This window comes from Chlorocebus sabaeus, chromosome 10 (assembly GCF_047675955.1).
Source record: "Chlorocebus sabaeus isolate Y175 chromosome 10, mChlSab1.0.hap1, whole genome shotgun sequence".
Taxonomy (NCBI): Eukaryota; Metazoa; Chordata; class Mammalia; order Primates; family Cercopithecidae; genus Chlorocebus; species Chlorocebus sabaeus.
Genome location: NC_132913.1, coordinates 52184767 through 52199508, shown reverse-complemented (window position 1 = coordinate 52199508; position 14742 = coordinate 52184767). Strand labels below are relative to the sequence as shown.

The following is a 14742-nucleotide window of genomic DNA, read 5'->3' as shown; positions in this document are numbered from 1 at the left end:
TCAGAGAACAACATTTGTGAAATGTCATATTAAGGGAATGAAAACCAAAAACCACAAGATCAGATGGGTGTGGTGGCTGACACCTGTAATCCCAGCACTTTGGGAGGCTAAGACAAGAGGATCACTTGAGCTCAGGAGTTCGAGACAAGCTGGGGCAACATAGTGAGACCTCGTCTCTGCAAAAGTTAGCCAGGCATGGTAGCATGTGCCTGTAGTCTCAGCAACTCAGGATGCTGAGGTGGGAGGATTACTTGAGCTTGGGAGGTCAAGGCTGAACTGTCATCATGCTAGTGCACTCTAACTTAGGCAACAGAGTGAGACCCTGTCTCAAAAAATAAAAAAATAAAAATAAAAAAAAAAAAGAGAGAGAGAAAAAAAACAAAAAACATGTGATTATCTCAACTGATGCAGGAAAAGAATTTGACAAAGTTTAGCATCATTTCTTGATAGAAACTCTTTTAGCAGTTTAGAGAAAGAAAAGTCCTCAACATAATAAAGGCTATTTATGAAAAACCCACAGCTAACATCATAATTAATAGGGAACAACTGAAGGCTTTTCTACTAAGATCCAGTAAAAGGTAAGGATACCCACTCTCACCACTTCTCTTCAACATAGTACTGGAAGTACTAGCAAAAGCAATCAGACAAGAAAAAGAAATAAAAGGCTTCCAAATTGGAAAAGAAGAAGTAAAATTATTTCTATTTGCGGATGACATGATCCTATATGTAGAAAACCCCAAAGGTTCCAAAAAATAGTGTTAGAACTGATAAATTAATTCAGTAAAGTTGCAGGATACAAAACCAACATACAAAAATCAGTAGCATTTTATACACAAATAATAACCTAGCGGAAAAAGAAATCAAGGAAACAATGTCATTTATGATAGTATCAAAAAATATTCTGGAACAAATCTAACCAGAGAGTTGAAAAATTTGTGTACTGAAAACTATAAAATCTTGATGAAGGAAATTGAAAAAGACACAAACAAATGGAATATATAAATAAATGGAAAGATATCCTGTGAATGGAATTAATATTGTTAAAATGGCCATACTACCCAAAGCAATATACAAATTCAACATAATTCTTATCAAAATTCTAATGGCATTCTTCACAGAAATAGAAAAAACAATATGTATTGAAAGGAAAAATAAAGTTGAAGGCATCACACTTCCTGATTTCAAATGATATTACAAAGCTGCAGTAATCAAAACAGTATGGTACTGACATAAAAACACAAATATAGACTGATGGAACATAAAAGAGAGCCAAGAAATAAATCCAAACATATAGGGTCAACTAATTTTCTACAAGGGCACCAAGAGGACACAATGGGGAAAGGATAGTCTTCAATAATGATGCTGGGAAAAATGGATTCCCAAATGCAAAAGAGTGAAATCGGACCCTGATCTTACACCATACACAAAAATCAATTCAAAATGGATAAGATACCTTAATGTAAGGCCTGAAACTATAGAATTCCTAGAAGAGAACATAGGGTAAAAGCTCCTTGATATTAGCCTTGGAAATGATTTTTTTGAATATCACACTAAAAGCTCAGGCTATAAAACCAAAAATAAATAAATAGGACTACATCAAACTAAAAGGCCTCTGCAGTGAAACAACAACAACAACAACAACAACAACAAATGAAAAGACAATGTACAGATTGGGAAAAAAAATTTGCAAACAATCTAACTGATAAAGGATTACTATTAAAAAGTTACAAATAATTCTAATAACTCCATAGCAGAAAAATGATTAACTTGATTAAAAAATGGGCAAAAGACCTTAGCAGATATTTCTCCAAAGAAGACATGAAAATGGCCAACAGGTATACAAAAAAGTGCTCAACATCATTAATCATCTGGAAAACACAAATTAAAACCACTAGACGATATCACTTCATAACCTTTAGGATGGCTATAATCAAAAAGAACAGAAATAACAAATGTTGACAGAAGTGTGGAGAAAAGGGAACCCTAGTACGTTGCTGGTGGGAATGTACATTGGAATAGTCAATATGGGAAACAGAATGGAGGTTCCTAAAGAAATTAAAAATAGAACCACCATATGACCCAGGAATCTCTATTATGGGTATATACTCAAAAAAAAAATGAAATCACCACCTCATAAAGATATCTATACTCCCACATTCATTGAAGCATTATTCACAATAGTGAAGAGATGGAAACAACTTCAGTGTTCATTGATGTATCGATGGATACAGAGAATGTCATATAGATCTGTCTATAACATGGAATATTATTCAGCCTTGAAAAAGGAGATCCTGCCATTAGCCACAACATGAATAGACCTGAAGAACGTTAAGTGAAATAAGCTGGACACATAAAGCAAAACATTACATGATCTCTCTTATGTATGGAATATTTTTTTAAATGTCTAATATATAGAGTTAGAGATAAAAGAATAAAACCGTGATTACTAGGGACAGGAAACAAAAGGAGGAAATGTAGAGAGGTAGGTCAAAGAATTCAAAGTAGCAGATATGTAGGATTAACAAGTCTACAGATTTAATGTACAATATGAGGGCTGTAATTTATAAAATTGTGTTATATTTGGGACTTTTGTTAAATAAGTAGATATTAGCTGCTCTCATCACCAAAGAAATAATTATGTGAGATGATAGATATGTTAGTTCAATACAATAACCATTTTACTATCTATATGTATTCTATGACATCACGTTATAAACCTCAAATATACACAATAAAATTTATTTTTAAAAAACATGTTTTATGGTTTAAGAGAATATCGGTCATAAAATTTTTAATGTATGTTACATTGTTAAATATACTATAATTAAAATTTAACATAATTAGAAAAACATATTACCTAAAATGTATTAAATGTTAACATTTATATTATTTGCTAAGTTTCTATTGCGAATTAGGCCTACTCAAGGGGAAAGTCTCTTCCTTTGACATCCATAGCTGTTGGTATTTTTTATAATAGACAATTCTACCACTCATTATTTTAAATCTGACATTCCTCCTTAGGCTGGCTTTATTCCTAGCTAATGCAGGCAACGGTGAATGAGTTATAGTCATTTAGCTCTGCTGTCAACTTTCTCAGCAATTAATGTGCTTAGTTTTATTTGAAAGAGCATTTAGAAATGCTATTTCATGTTAAATGCCTTAGGGTTATGGTTTTTCTTTCTCACACAGATAGGCACAACTTCCATACAAGCTCAGGTAAAGAAGAAAGACATCATGGCCCCTATACAATTTTCCAAAATTTCCCTCTTATACACAAATGACAAATAGACCGTTCGTGTTTGAAAGGCATAGTGGATACACAATAGTTTTAATGAAGAATATAAGGAAATATGATGAACTGAAAATACAGGAAATTTCAAGAGTGCAGAAGTCAGTCCTATTATCTGCTTTATTTTCTATATTATTTTCTGATAATATTTTCTTAAGTCTGATAAGCTGTTGTACTATTTCATTATTTTCATTTGTAAATATGCCAGTGGAAAAGGCAACGCCTATTTCTACATCTTTCTTGGAATTATTTTTCCTCCCTTTGTTTGATTCATCTGAACCTATCACATGTTTAACATGTGCATGAAAAACACATTTTGTAAATGCTTTTCAAAGCTGTCCGAAGAATGTTTCCATCTAGTCACATTATCTTGTTTCTTGTTTTCAACATGCAGGGTGTGCTCTGTGCAACTCCCCTCATTTTTATCATTCCATCAGCCTGTTATCTGAAACTGTCTGAAGAACCAAGGACACACTCCGATAAGATTATGTCTTATGTCATGCTTCCCATTGGTGCTGCGGTGATGGTTTTTGGATTCGTCATGACTATTACAAATCCTCAAGACTGCACCCACGGGCAGGAAATGTTCTACTGCTTTCCTGACAATTTCTCGCTCACAAATACCTCAGAGTCTCATATTCAGCAGACAACACAACTTTCTATTTTAAATATTAGTATCTTTCAATGAGTTGACTGCTTTAAAAAAATGTATGTTTTCATAGACTTTAAAATACATAACATTTACATGTTTTAGTCTGTATTTATATTATATAAAATTGTTATTTTGGCATTTTTCAAGACTTGGCTTTCATGACTCTTTAGTGCAATATCAAAGATAAAAGAAAAATTGAATGTATTTCACCTTTAACTGGAACAAAATAAGTGTTTTGTTCTAATGACTGCACTACACTAATGCTGATGGAAGAAGGGAGAGTGAAGCCTTTAGCATTTTCCCCCTTTTATTTAATATGCAAACCAGTATATTGTGCTCCAAGATAAGTAGGAGATTGTGGGTTGAAATTTTGTGTAGATGTCTTTTGGTCGGGGGTGGGGGGCATTTTATTTGTCCTTAAAAATCTGTGGAACTGAAGAGAAGGGAAACCCATAACTATTGAAAAGAAGACATATCCCAAGAGCAAAGAGATCTCCATTATAATTTCAGCAGCATCCCTTATTTAAAGGGAAGTGGATCCCTGAAGAAATGAGCACAGACCTCTCCTTGTGAGGAAGCCTGAATCATAAACTGGCTGTGAGGAGCGAGGTGAGTGAAGAATCAAAATCACCTCCCATCTGCTGCTGCTGTGGGAATACAATGGTAGTGCCATTCTAAAACAGAAAAAAAAAAAAAAAGCCGTTTTCTGTGGCAAGAACCTAAGAGACTGGTGATATGGACCTGTTGAATTTTCCGTGCTGTCAGGAATATACAACGGGAAGCTGAACTTTGAAACTAGAAACGTGTAAGAAGAATCAGGGCTACCGAAGAAGCTTTCTCAGTCCACTGGGGGTTCCTCAGAGAGATTTCTGGGAGCTCTTGTTGACTGGGTCTTTGGGAGCAGATAGTGAGATGGAGTTTATCATAACTAATGGGAGAGAGGGGAAAGCAGGGTTGGTAGGGAGAGGTAGAACTGCAATGCAGGCTGACCTCAGCCAACTCCACAGGGAAGCTGGTGCGTACATGACCCATCAGAGTTGTCCCTGTTCGGGAGTAATAACCCGGTTTTGATATGGCTGCCTCCATCAGTCATTGAATGTGAGCATCTGGAGAAGGGTGAGTTCTTGGGCTAGGCAGCTTTTTGCAGCAGAGCAAACCCTAAAGGAACTGAGAGCTGGTGGTGGTCTACTGATAGCTTCGTCACCACATACATGCTTCCTTACAGGGGTATCTGGGACACACAGCTGTGCCCACCACAGATGCCCTCGGTTTACTGACGATTTTTAAATGATTTTTTAATGAGGATTTTGTGTCTTTGTATCTATGACAGTCTTTAAAAAGTAACATGAAAATTTGGGGCCATCTGGTTGGCTTCCTTATATAGAGTATCACCTAAGATTTCCATTTCATTTGTATTCCAATCAGGTTGTTCATCTGTGGCACTATATTAATTGTTATCAAATAACAAGAAACTATCACAAGCAGAGTTAATACATATATGATAAGTTCGTACAAATCAAATGCAAAAAAAAAAACCTACAGGAAGTGTATAAAGGGTAGGTTCATAGTAGTTTGAATAAAGTGGCAAGAGCTGAGTCACTGTGTGACTCACAGTGAGAAAGGCCTATTGAACACAAAGGAGGATGCATTTTAGCAGGTAGAACCATGCTCAGGGTTTTAGTGGTGATTTGTTTTTTCAATAAAATATTATCCTTGCCACTAAATTAATTTAAATTCTGTTGAATAACTTTTCTGTATTTAACTTATAAATTTGTTTTTTATAGTTAAGGGTCATAGGCTAAGCAGTTTGTGCCTGTTTTTAGATTGGTACGTGTTTAGGTAAAATATAATAAAAATGCTTTCATTCCATGTAAGAAATGAGGAAATGTAAGTAAGTTTTGCCACAGTCTGTCCTTACATTGCTCATGACTGAGAAACACTGACCTACATAGTTATTAAATAAAGTCATGAGGGATGAGATCTCTAAACATGTACAAAGAAAAGTATGTCAAGGATAACATAATTTAGCACGTAACCATCTCTTATCTTGTACTTCAGTGTTGCTTCATACTCTTCAAGTAGATGAAAGCTCCTGGTAGGAAGGGAGCGCCTCATTAGTACCTAATAAATATGTATTGGTTTATTTGTTTTTAATCAGCTGTAGAACAAGACTGCTTATGACCCAGTTATTAGCTGCATGGATTACCGACATCTTTCCAATTATAACTGAATAAATCTTAGGAACTCACATTTATTTGGCAAGAATACTTGTATGCTTATTTTGCCACCATGCATAACTACAAGAACCCCACCCCCCAATCTATTTTCTGCCTCAGTTCAATAAGGGATTCCCCTGAAAATCTTTCCATCCCTGCCACTTGTTGCCCCTAACAAAGCAACTTGAAGGTTTTAAACAAGTTTTTGAAGCTGTCACTACACTTAAATGTATAAAGTGCTTCTTAACTTTAAAAAGGTGGTGGTAGGCAGGAACCGTATCTTTACACACAAATGAGAACATCTAGCAATACACTTCCTTTAAGGATACAAGTTGGATAGCATCTGTGTAATTTAGAAATTGAGTCATTGTTCGCTTATTATAGAGTCTTTATTATCAACACTAACTTGAACCATCATCAAACATCAGAATGGGTAAACTGTCTATGACCATACCACCCTGAACACACCAGATCTCATCTGATCTTGGGAGCTGAGCATGGTCTGGCCTGGTTAATACTTGGATGGGAGAACAGGTAAACTGCCTTGCCTGGACTATTTCCAATGATGCCGAACAATAATTGTTGCCTCTTGTCTTTCTTAAACGGAGACTGCATCCATTTTACCAAACTAAGAAGTTTTCAGTGAGTCCTCTGCTGAAGTCATACGATACACATCTACTTAATTAAAGATACATTTATTGAACAGAACAGGTCTCCTCCTGGTTTATGTGCTGTAGCCTTGCTTAGGAAAGGAATTATACCCTGTCTTTTAATTAGGGGTGGCTATTGACTGGAGCAAATGTTGTCAGGTTGTCCAAGAGTGGCCCAAGCATGAATCAATGAGTGACCGTGAGTGAACTCATGGTCACTCATCAGTGAGGGTACCCATAAATGCTTTACTAACTGTGACAAGGATAATAATTTGCTCCCTCAATAGAATCAGTGCTCTTAAGAATTTATGCTTATTCTAAAAAATGTGTAAAGAATTTGCCATGATAGCAGAGCAAGTATGTAGAGTGGACCAGAGATGCTGTGAGCTAGAGAACACATAGACCAGGAGAGAAAGAAAAGAGCCCAGTCTTTGTCTAGAGTAGTGGCTTTTAAACTTGGACATCTGTCGGAATCACCCGGAGGCCTTGTTGAAACACAGATTGCTGGGCTTCACCCCCGCAGTTTCTGATTCAGCACTTGGAGTGGGGCCTCAGAATTTGTATTTCTGAAAAGTTACCAGGTGCTGCTGCTGGCTCAGGGATCACGTTTGAAAAAGGTTGGAAGTTGGACATAAGAAAGTGCTAGATGGAGCCATTTATTTAGAGGCTGGGACACAATACAAGCAAGATGTAGGAATACCATGCTAGATCTCAGGGAAGAAAATGAGACTGGAGATGTAGAAGGGAGAGCAATAGGTACATATTAAATGTGTTATACTTTGCCTCTTTGAAAAATCATTTAGAGACACAGTGAGAAGAGGAGAAACCAAGACAATAGTGAAGTCATTATTGTCATTAGTGAAGAGCAATGACAAAGGACATGGGAGGAGAATGAACACGGAAGAAAATAGAGATTACAACCCCAAATCAATACAGCTATGCTGGTTAAGCTACAGGCCTGGTTCTGAGCCTGCCAGCACTCAGGGAAGGTTGTCTGAGCTTTATGGCTACCATTGTGAGAAGGAAGAAAATATATCAGTTTCTCAAAAGAACATAAAGTTTTCCAAGGACTAAACTCTCAGCAGAATGGCTTACTTGGAAAATTGCATAGGGAACATGAGTAAAACTGGGTTATGAATGATAACATCATTCAGATAAAGAATTTATGTGGTTGTCTTTTATAAGACACTTTTTCATTCCATTAATGTTTGCTCATTGATAATAAAGATTATCAATACATTTCACTTTGGCATTTTTATGATAGTATTCATGTATGGTAATATGTAAATGCTCCATTAAAACAAAAACAAACAAAAAGCAGATTTATTCTGTTCTTCATTTCTAACTCTCACTTGATTCTGGTCCTTACCAAATGATAGGATTTGGCTGTGTCCCCACCCAAATCTCATCTTGAACTGTAGCTTCCATAATTGCCGTGTGTTGTGGGAGGGACCCAGTGGGAGATAATTGAATCATGGGGGCAGATTCCCCCATACTGCTCTCTTGGTAGTGAATAAGACTGACAAGAGCTGATGGTTTTATCAGGGGTTTCTGCTTTCACTTGGCTCTCATTCTTCTCTCTTGTCTGCCATCATGTAAGACATGCCTTTCACCTTCTGCCATGATTGTGAGGCCTCCCCAGCCACATAGAACCATAATGTGAGTCCATTAAACCTCTTTTTCTTTATAAATTAGCCAATCTCAGACATGTATTACCAACAGCATGAAAATGGACTAATACACTAACTCACACGCTAACTAATGGTAAGGCCACTTACCTGAGCATACTGCCTTCAGACTCCTCCTGCCAAGATAATTTATGTATCACTTCAAGAATCTTATTAAACAAATGCTTTGATAACTAATGCTTTCTGACCACTTGCTTGCTCAAAAGCTTTCCATGAAACTCTTTTGCTTGTAGAATGATGTACTCACTCTGCAGTCTCTACTGAAAGCTTTCCTAATATGTCCTCAACATGCTATTTTGGTCTTACCACTCATGACTGCAGGAAGGAACAATTTATTCTAACATAACTAAAACATTTCTTTACCCTAAAAATGTTCTGTACACCTTTAACTTTTACCCCTGAATTCTTATCATTCCTTCATCTGAAATGTCCAATACCCCCATCAAAATTCTATCAATACTCCTGTCTTCCCCATGTGCCATTCCTGACAACTCTAACTGCAAATTAGTTCTTCCTGCTCTGGAATTCTTGTTAGTAGTGTTATACGAAGGAACCTTGTCTGGCCAATCAGTCTAAAAATTCCTTGAGAACAAAGAGTGTGTCTTAAAGCCTCTTATAGTGTGGCACCTTGGAATGTAGTAAATGTAGTAAACACGTAAGTATTTGATGTGAGATTTATGGTATAAAAGAGAAGATGGTTAATTGCACCTCTAGCCACACAAATTATTTTATTGGATATTTTCAGCTATAATGATTGTCATTCAGTAAAGTAGCAATGTGACGTGATCATTCATCCAACAAGCCAGCTTAGATAATTAAATTTGGTTATTTGTTTTTCTTTACTATGCATAGACCCTTCAGAGAAGTTACTTGAAATAGTCTTAAAACCACTCAAGTACACACCAGTCTGCATATATTTTTTTCACTTTTCTGACACTAAATAAACATGTACCTGTATTTTTCTTAATTATAAGCTCCTTGACACCTGAGACAATGTCATAGTTTTATTTTTTGCCAGTGTATGCTCATATATCTTACTTATTTAAGATGCTTGATAAACATTTAATGACTTGAATTTATCTAATTTATGTGTATTTAATCCCTTTTAATTTATACCCTAGCAGGAAAACCTATATTAATCCCCTTCACTTAATATTATTTCAAAAGAAACAGAGTCAAAACTTTAAACCCAAATGCATTTATTGTTTAGGTACAATCATCACCTTGCTTAACTTCAACAGACAGCTTAGTAATTTAATATAGCGCCGAGAAGAGGCAGTTTAAGAACAATTTAAGAGAAACACTTCAAGCTATATCTCAGCTTGCAGTTTAAATTTTCAAAGACTTTGGAAACATATTTCCAAGGCCCAGTGGCAGCTACGTATTTGTCATTTTCAAAATTTTGTTTTGCCAGAGTATAGCAAGGCCAGTTCCAGAAAAAGGAATTCAGTTCAGGCTTCTTACAGTCAACTCCCATCACATAACAACATTGTTCTTTAAATCTTTAGGTGCTGGAAGATAAAACAATAAAGTATCTTCTAAGAAAAAGGAAAAATTATTTTATTTCAGGAAGGCAGTCTTTGAGTGATTCATGACTTTTCTAACAAAATTTAGCCTTCTTGTTAAGTCTTAAGAATTGTCTAAGCTACAGTTTTTAACTACTGTGTCCCTACGTGAACGACATAGAGTGGAAATTTAGTAATATGACCTTGAGTTTTACGTGCTTTGTGTCTCAAAGCATTTCAAAATAAATTTAGATTTTTTTAAAGCTATAAATATAGACAAGGGAAAGGAAATAAGCTTAAACATTTAGAAAAACAGGGCTTAGAAAATCCTAGGACTTTGTAGGGTCTACTCAATTGTACAAACATAGTGGGAGATGTTCCATATTCTACAAGATAGCCTGACCTTTCCAAGTAGACATTTCTTAAAAGAAAATAAGCAATTTAAAAAAAAGTTAGCTTCAGGTGTAAAGTGTCCTAGGAGCAAGGAATTTTATATGTGAAACCTAAATGTCAGCTGTGGACATGCCCCTTCCACAGTTCAAAGCCTACTCCATAGTTCCTCCAAATTCTTCGGGCTTTCTTTCTCATATGTCCTTATGCTGCCATAAACCATTATTCTTTTGTTCCATATCTTTAAAGCTCCATAATATTTTAGATCCAAAACACAATCCTTTCATCATTTCCATGAAAATCCACTTACATCATGCAGCGTGTAAATGTTTTGATACTGTTGTTGCGTCTCTTGAAGATTTAGAATGCTTGCAAGGAAGGGTCATATCCCAGAGAAAGGCCTTCCACCAGTTCTCAGACTTCCCTGTCTGAGCTCCTCCTCTCCTCCTCTCATGTTGCATCTCCTTCTCCGAATTAACAAGGAATATTTCCCTCTAACTTCCTCAGGGAGGTCCCAGCACCTCCAGACTTCTAGGAGACCCACTATACCCCCTCAAAAAACAAACAAACAAACAAAAACCTTTACCCCACACCTTATCATTGTTTTAATCCCAACACAAATGCTAATCGCTTTCTAAAAAAAAATCACAGCTGGGCACGATGGCTTACGCTTGTAATCCCAACACTTTGGGAGGCCGAGGTGGGTGGATCACCTGAGGTCAGGAGTTTGAGACCAGCCTGGCCAACGTGGTGAAATGTCATCTCTACTAAAAATACAAAAATTAGCCGGGCGTGGTGGCAGGCACCTGTAATCCCAGGTACTCAGGAGGCTGAGGCAGGAGAATCCCTTGAACCCCAGAGACGGAGGTTTTGGTGAGCTGAGATCGTGCCACTGCACTCCAGCCTGGGCGACAGAGTGAGACTCCGTCTCAAAAATAAATAAATAAATAAATAAATAAATAAATAAACAAATAAATCACATGGAAGTTATCAATACAAATGTTTTCCATTCCCTTACACGTATGTACTCTGTCATTTATATTCTGAATTACATTTCTGGTCACTTTGTTCTCCATGAAAAGAGAAGCCCAGAAAACTTCTGCCTTGCATAAAACTAAAACTTGGGTTAATGGCTTTAAATAGAAACCGTCCGATCCAGATGGGTAACAGGGTTGACCAGCTCCCACTGTGGTTTCCCTATGCAGTGAAACCACATGGCTTAAAGCTGTGCTCCGACAGATCTATTGAGCTTATCTTTAGCCAGTGTTATTTTTCACCCCAACACTGTACTGTTCTCCAAACAACAGCTGTGTGTCTGCCTACTTCGTTTGCCCTCTGGATAAATCTAGCCTTTTAGAATTAGATTAAAGCAGACCCAGCTGTAGTGGGTGGATAATCATCTGCTTTATGAGTGAGGGGAATTTGAAAAGCCTACCTGTTTTCTCAAATATCAACTATGGAATGATACTATGGTGTCTGACACATTGTTGATGGCTTTTTAGTATTCAGAGTAGGAATATCCATTAACACTGGAGCATAATTAGAGGATCTAGATGAAGAATTAGAAAGTGTAATTCTAAGAGAATGAGAATGCTGCCCTCCCAACTTCTCTCTACTTTCCTAAATTCCAGTAGAGTATAAGATTCTGTCCAAATACCTCCTACTCTAAGAGGTTTCCCCAGCCTTCACCAGCAGACGATAACTTTTCTTCCTCTGTAACCTGTGAGTATATGTCTTGCTAGAAGGAGTCATCCATTATAAATAAGAACTTTCTAACAATTAGAGCTGACCAGTGTTGGCACAAACTACCCTGGGTCTTAATGAACCCTCCGTTCCTGGAACAAATTAAACAAAGGTTTGAGAAACAATTGCCCGCAAAGTGCTGGATAAGAATTGAACTTGATGATTTTTAAGTTCTCCTCTCATGCTGAGTTTCTAGGTAACTGCCTTGTGTTTTCTGTTGAAATAAAATACAGCTGTTATGGAACACCTTTAATATTTACTTTTGCATGTCTTTTATAGAGAGAGGCCACTCATTTCTTTTCCATGTTTAGACCACCTTGTACAAAATAAGTGTTCAAGAAAATGGATGGATTGGACAATGCCAGATGATTTTTGAAGGGGTCTTAAGAAAGGGAAGGGAGGACAACATGGAGACAATAAAGCGGATATACAGCAGTGCCATGAAGCACCAGATTTCCAGCATTTAGGACCCCAGGAAGCATGGGATTTCACAGGGAGCCAGAGACATCCTACAACAACTTCATGTTTATTTTACCACTGGGCCTATCCACGTGCTGAGAAGCATGCAAGACTTGCTCTTATTCTCTTCCTTCTTGTCACAATTCCTGCTTTCTTCCTTAAGGAAAAGATCATTTGCAGGAAACGTTAAAGAAACTTTAACAATTGTGGCAAATAGATCCGCAAATTCTGTAATTGCTCCATTTGAATGGAGAAGATTTACTAAATGCAGAATGAACCCTAACCACAGATAAAAACAAATGCATCCAACCCATAAGTGGGTGCACAAATGTGCGGCATCTACTGGTGATTAAGAGCTTGGAGGTGGTTGTACTGCTTTATCCCAAAAAGTGTAGTCTGTGGACCAAAAGTATTGGCATGACCTGGGGTCTCTTTAGAAATACAGAATCTCAAGCCTTGCCTCAAACCTACTGAACCAGAATCTGCATCTTAATAGGAGCCACAGGTCACTCATGTGCACAGTCAAGTTTGAGAAGCACTAGCATAAAAGAGACCTTGTCTCTTGGGAGGAGGACCTATCAGAATCAGCTAGGGAACAGTTACATAAGCAGTCACTTACTGGAGAGTCTATTACGCCCACACTGGGGCTTTTGTCACGCATGAGAATGTGGGGTAACCTTTCAGGAACCTGGGGAAGAAAAAAGGTTCTTGGCTATAACACTTAAGCCCATTTATGTCTGTTCTACCTGTATTCATGTGGTCAAAAACTTTTTTTTCCAATTTAGCCAGGCAGAGTGGCATGCACTTGTGGTCCCAGCTATTCAGGAGGCTGAAGTGGAAGGATTGCTTGAGGCCAGGAGTTTGAGATCAGCTTGGGCAACATCATGAACCATGCCCCACCCCATCTCTACAAAAAAATATTCAAAAATTAGCCGAGTGTGGTGGCTCAAACCTGTGGGCCTAGCTACTCACAAGGGTGAGGCAGTAGGAAACCTGAGCCTGGGAGACTGAGCCTGCAATGAGCTGTGATCACACCACTGCACTCCAGCTTTGACAACAGAGCAAGACCTTACCTCAAAAAGATAAAATAAAACTTTTTTTTTGCCATCATTGCCTAAAATTGAAACACACCATCCATACCTTCAATTTTGGTCACACTGGCAAATTCTTTTTAACTATGGTAGAAATAATGCTACAAATGAAGAAAGCTTGAAGACAACCTGTTGATTTCTAGTTTGTATTTTAAAAACCCTAATGAATAAGTCAGTTAGAAAGTTTTCAGGATGGGAATATGCTTTGAATTTAGAGTAGTCATATCTGTTATCAAACAAATAGGAGATGGGCTGTGGACGGCGTAATCATTGCGATAAACATTTAAAGCCTGAATATACTACTTACTTTGAATGCAAAAAGAGGATAACTTAATAGTTAAATATATGAGAGTCATAAAAATTACTCTAAAATTTATGTTGCTTCTAGATTAAGTGGTTGGCTAAATATAAAATATTCAATATCATAAGACATATTCTCCAAGTTGACTGAAAAGCCACTTAAAATACATTTTGACTTTAATAATAATGAACATGCAATTATTCTGGTGACATTAATAGCTTAATTTAAAAAATAATCTATTTATAAGCAAGCAGTAACTGCATCACATAATTTAATTTAAATTTAGTGAGGGTCTGGTGTTCAGGGAAAGGGGAATATTCCTCATTCTAACCTCAAGAACTTTTGATAATAAGGGGAATCACAAAAAAAATTTCCTTAAAAAAGAGAAAATCCTGCCTTTTGCAAACGTGGATAAACCTGGAGAACATTATGCTAAGTGAAGTGAGCCAGACACAGAAAGACAAATACTGCATGATCTCAGTTATATGTAGAATCCAAAAACTCATAAAAGTCAAGAGTAGAATGGTGAGTGCCAGGGGCTGGGAGGGGTGTGTTGGCAGAAATGTTGGTCAAAGGGTAAAAAGTTTCAGTTATGCAGGATAAAGAAGTTTTAGAGATCTAATGTATACCATACTGGCTATAGTCAATACCAGATTGTATACTAGAAATTTGCTAAGAGACCTTAAGTGTTTTCACTAACATGAAAAACAAAAAATAAGTAACTATATGAGGTAATAAATATGTTAATTAGCTCAATT

General features: G+C 36.9%; 1 protein-coding gene and 1 long non-coding RNA gene across 7 annotated transcripts in view; one reads left to right on the top strand and one right to left on the bottom strand.

Annotated features, from left to right (window-relative positions):
• SLC38A11 (solute carrier family 38 member 11) overlaps positions 1 to 5509 on the top strand; it is a 57485-nt gene extending 51976 nt beyond the window's left edge. For 3 of the 4 annotated variants that reach the window (XM_007965183.3, XM_007965184.3, XM_073019768.1), the window contains one exon: positions 3684 to 5509. In XM_007965183.3, coding sequence (XP_007963374.2) covers positions 3684 to 3977 — 294 coding nt within the window. In that variant the 3' untranslated portion in view covers positions 3978 to 5509. Of the gene's footprint in view, positions 1 to 4; positions 1965 to 3683 lie in introns of those variants that run through there. The other variant, XM_073019767.1, reaches the window with a different exon arrangement.
• LOC103217209 (uncharacterized) overlaps positions 1 to 14742 on the bottom strand; it is a 104211-nt gene that overhangs the window by 42117 nt on the left and 47352 nt on the right. The window lies entirely within an intron of this gene.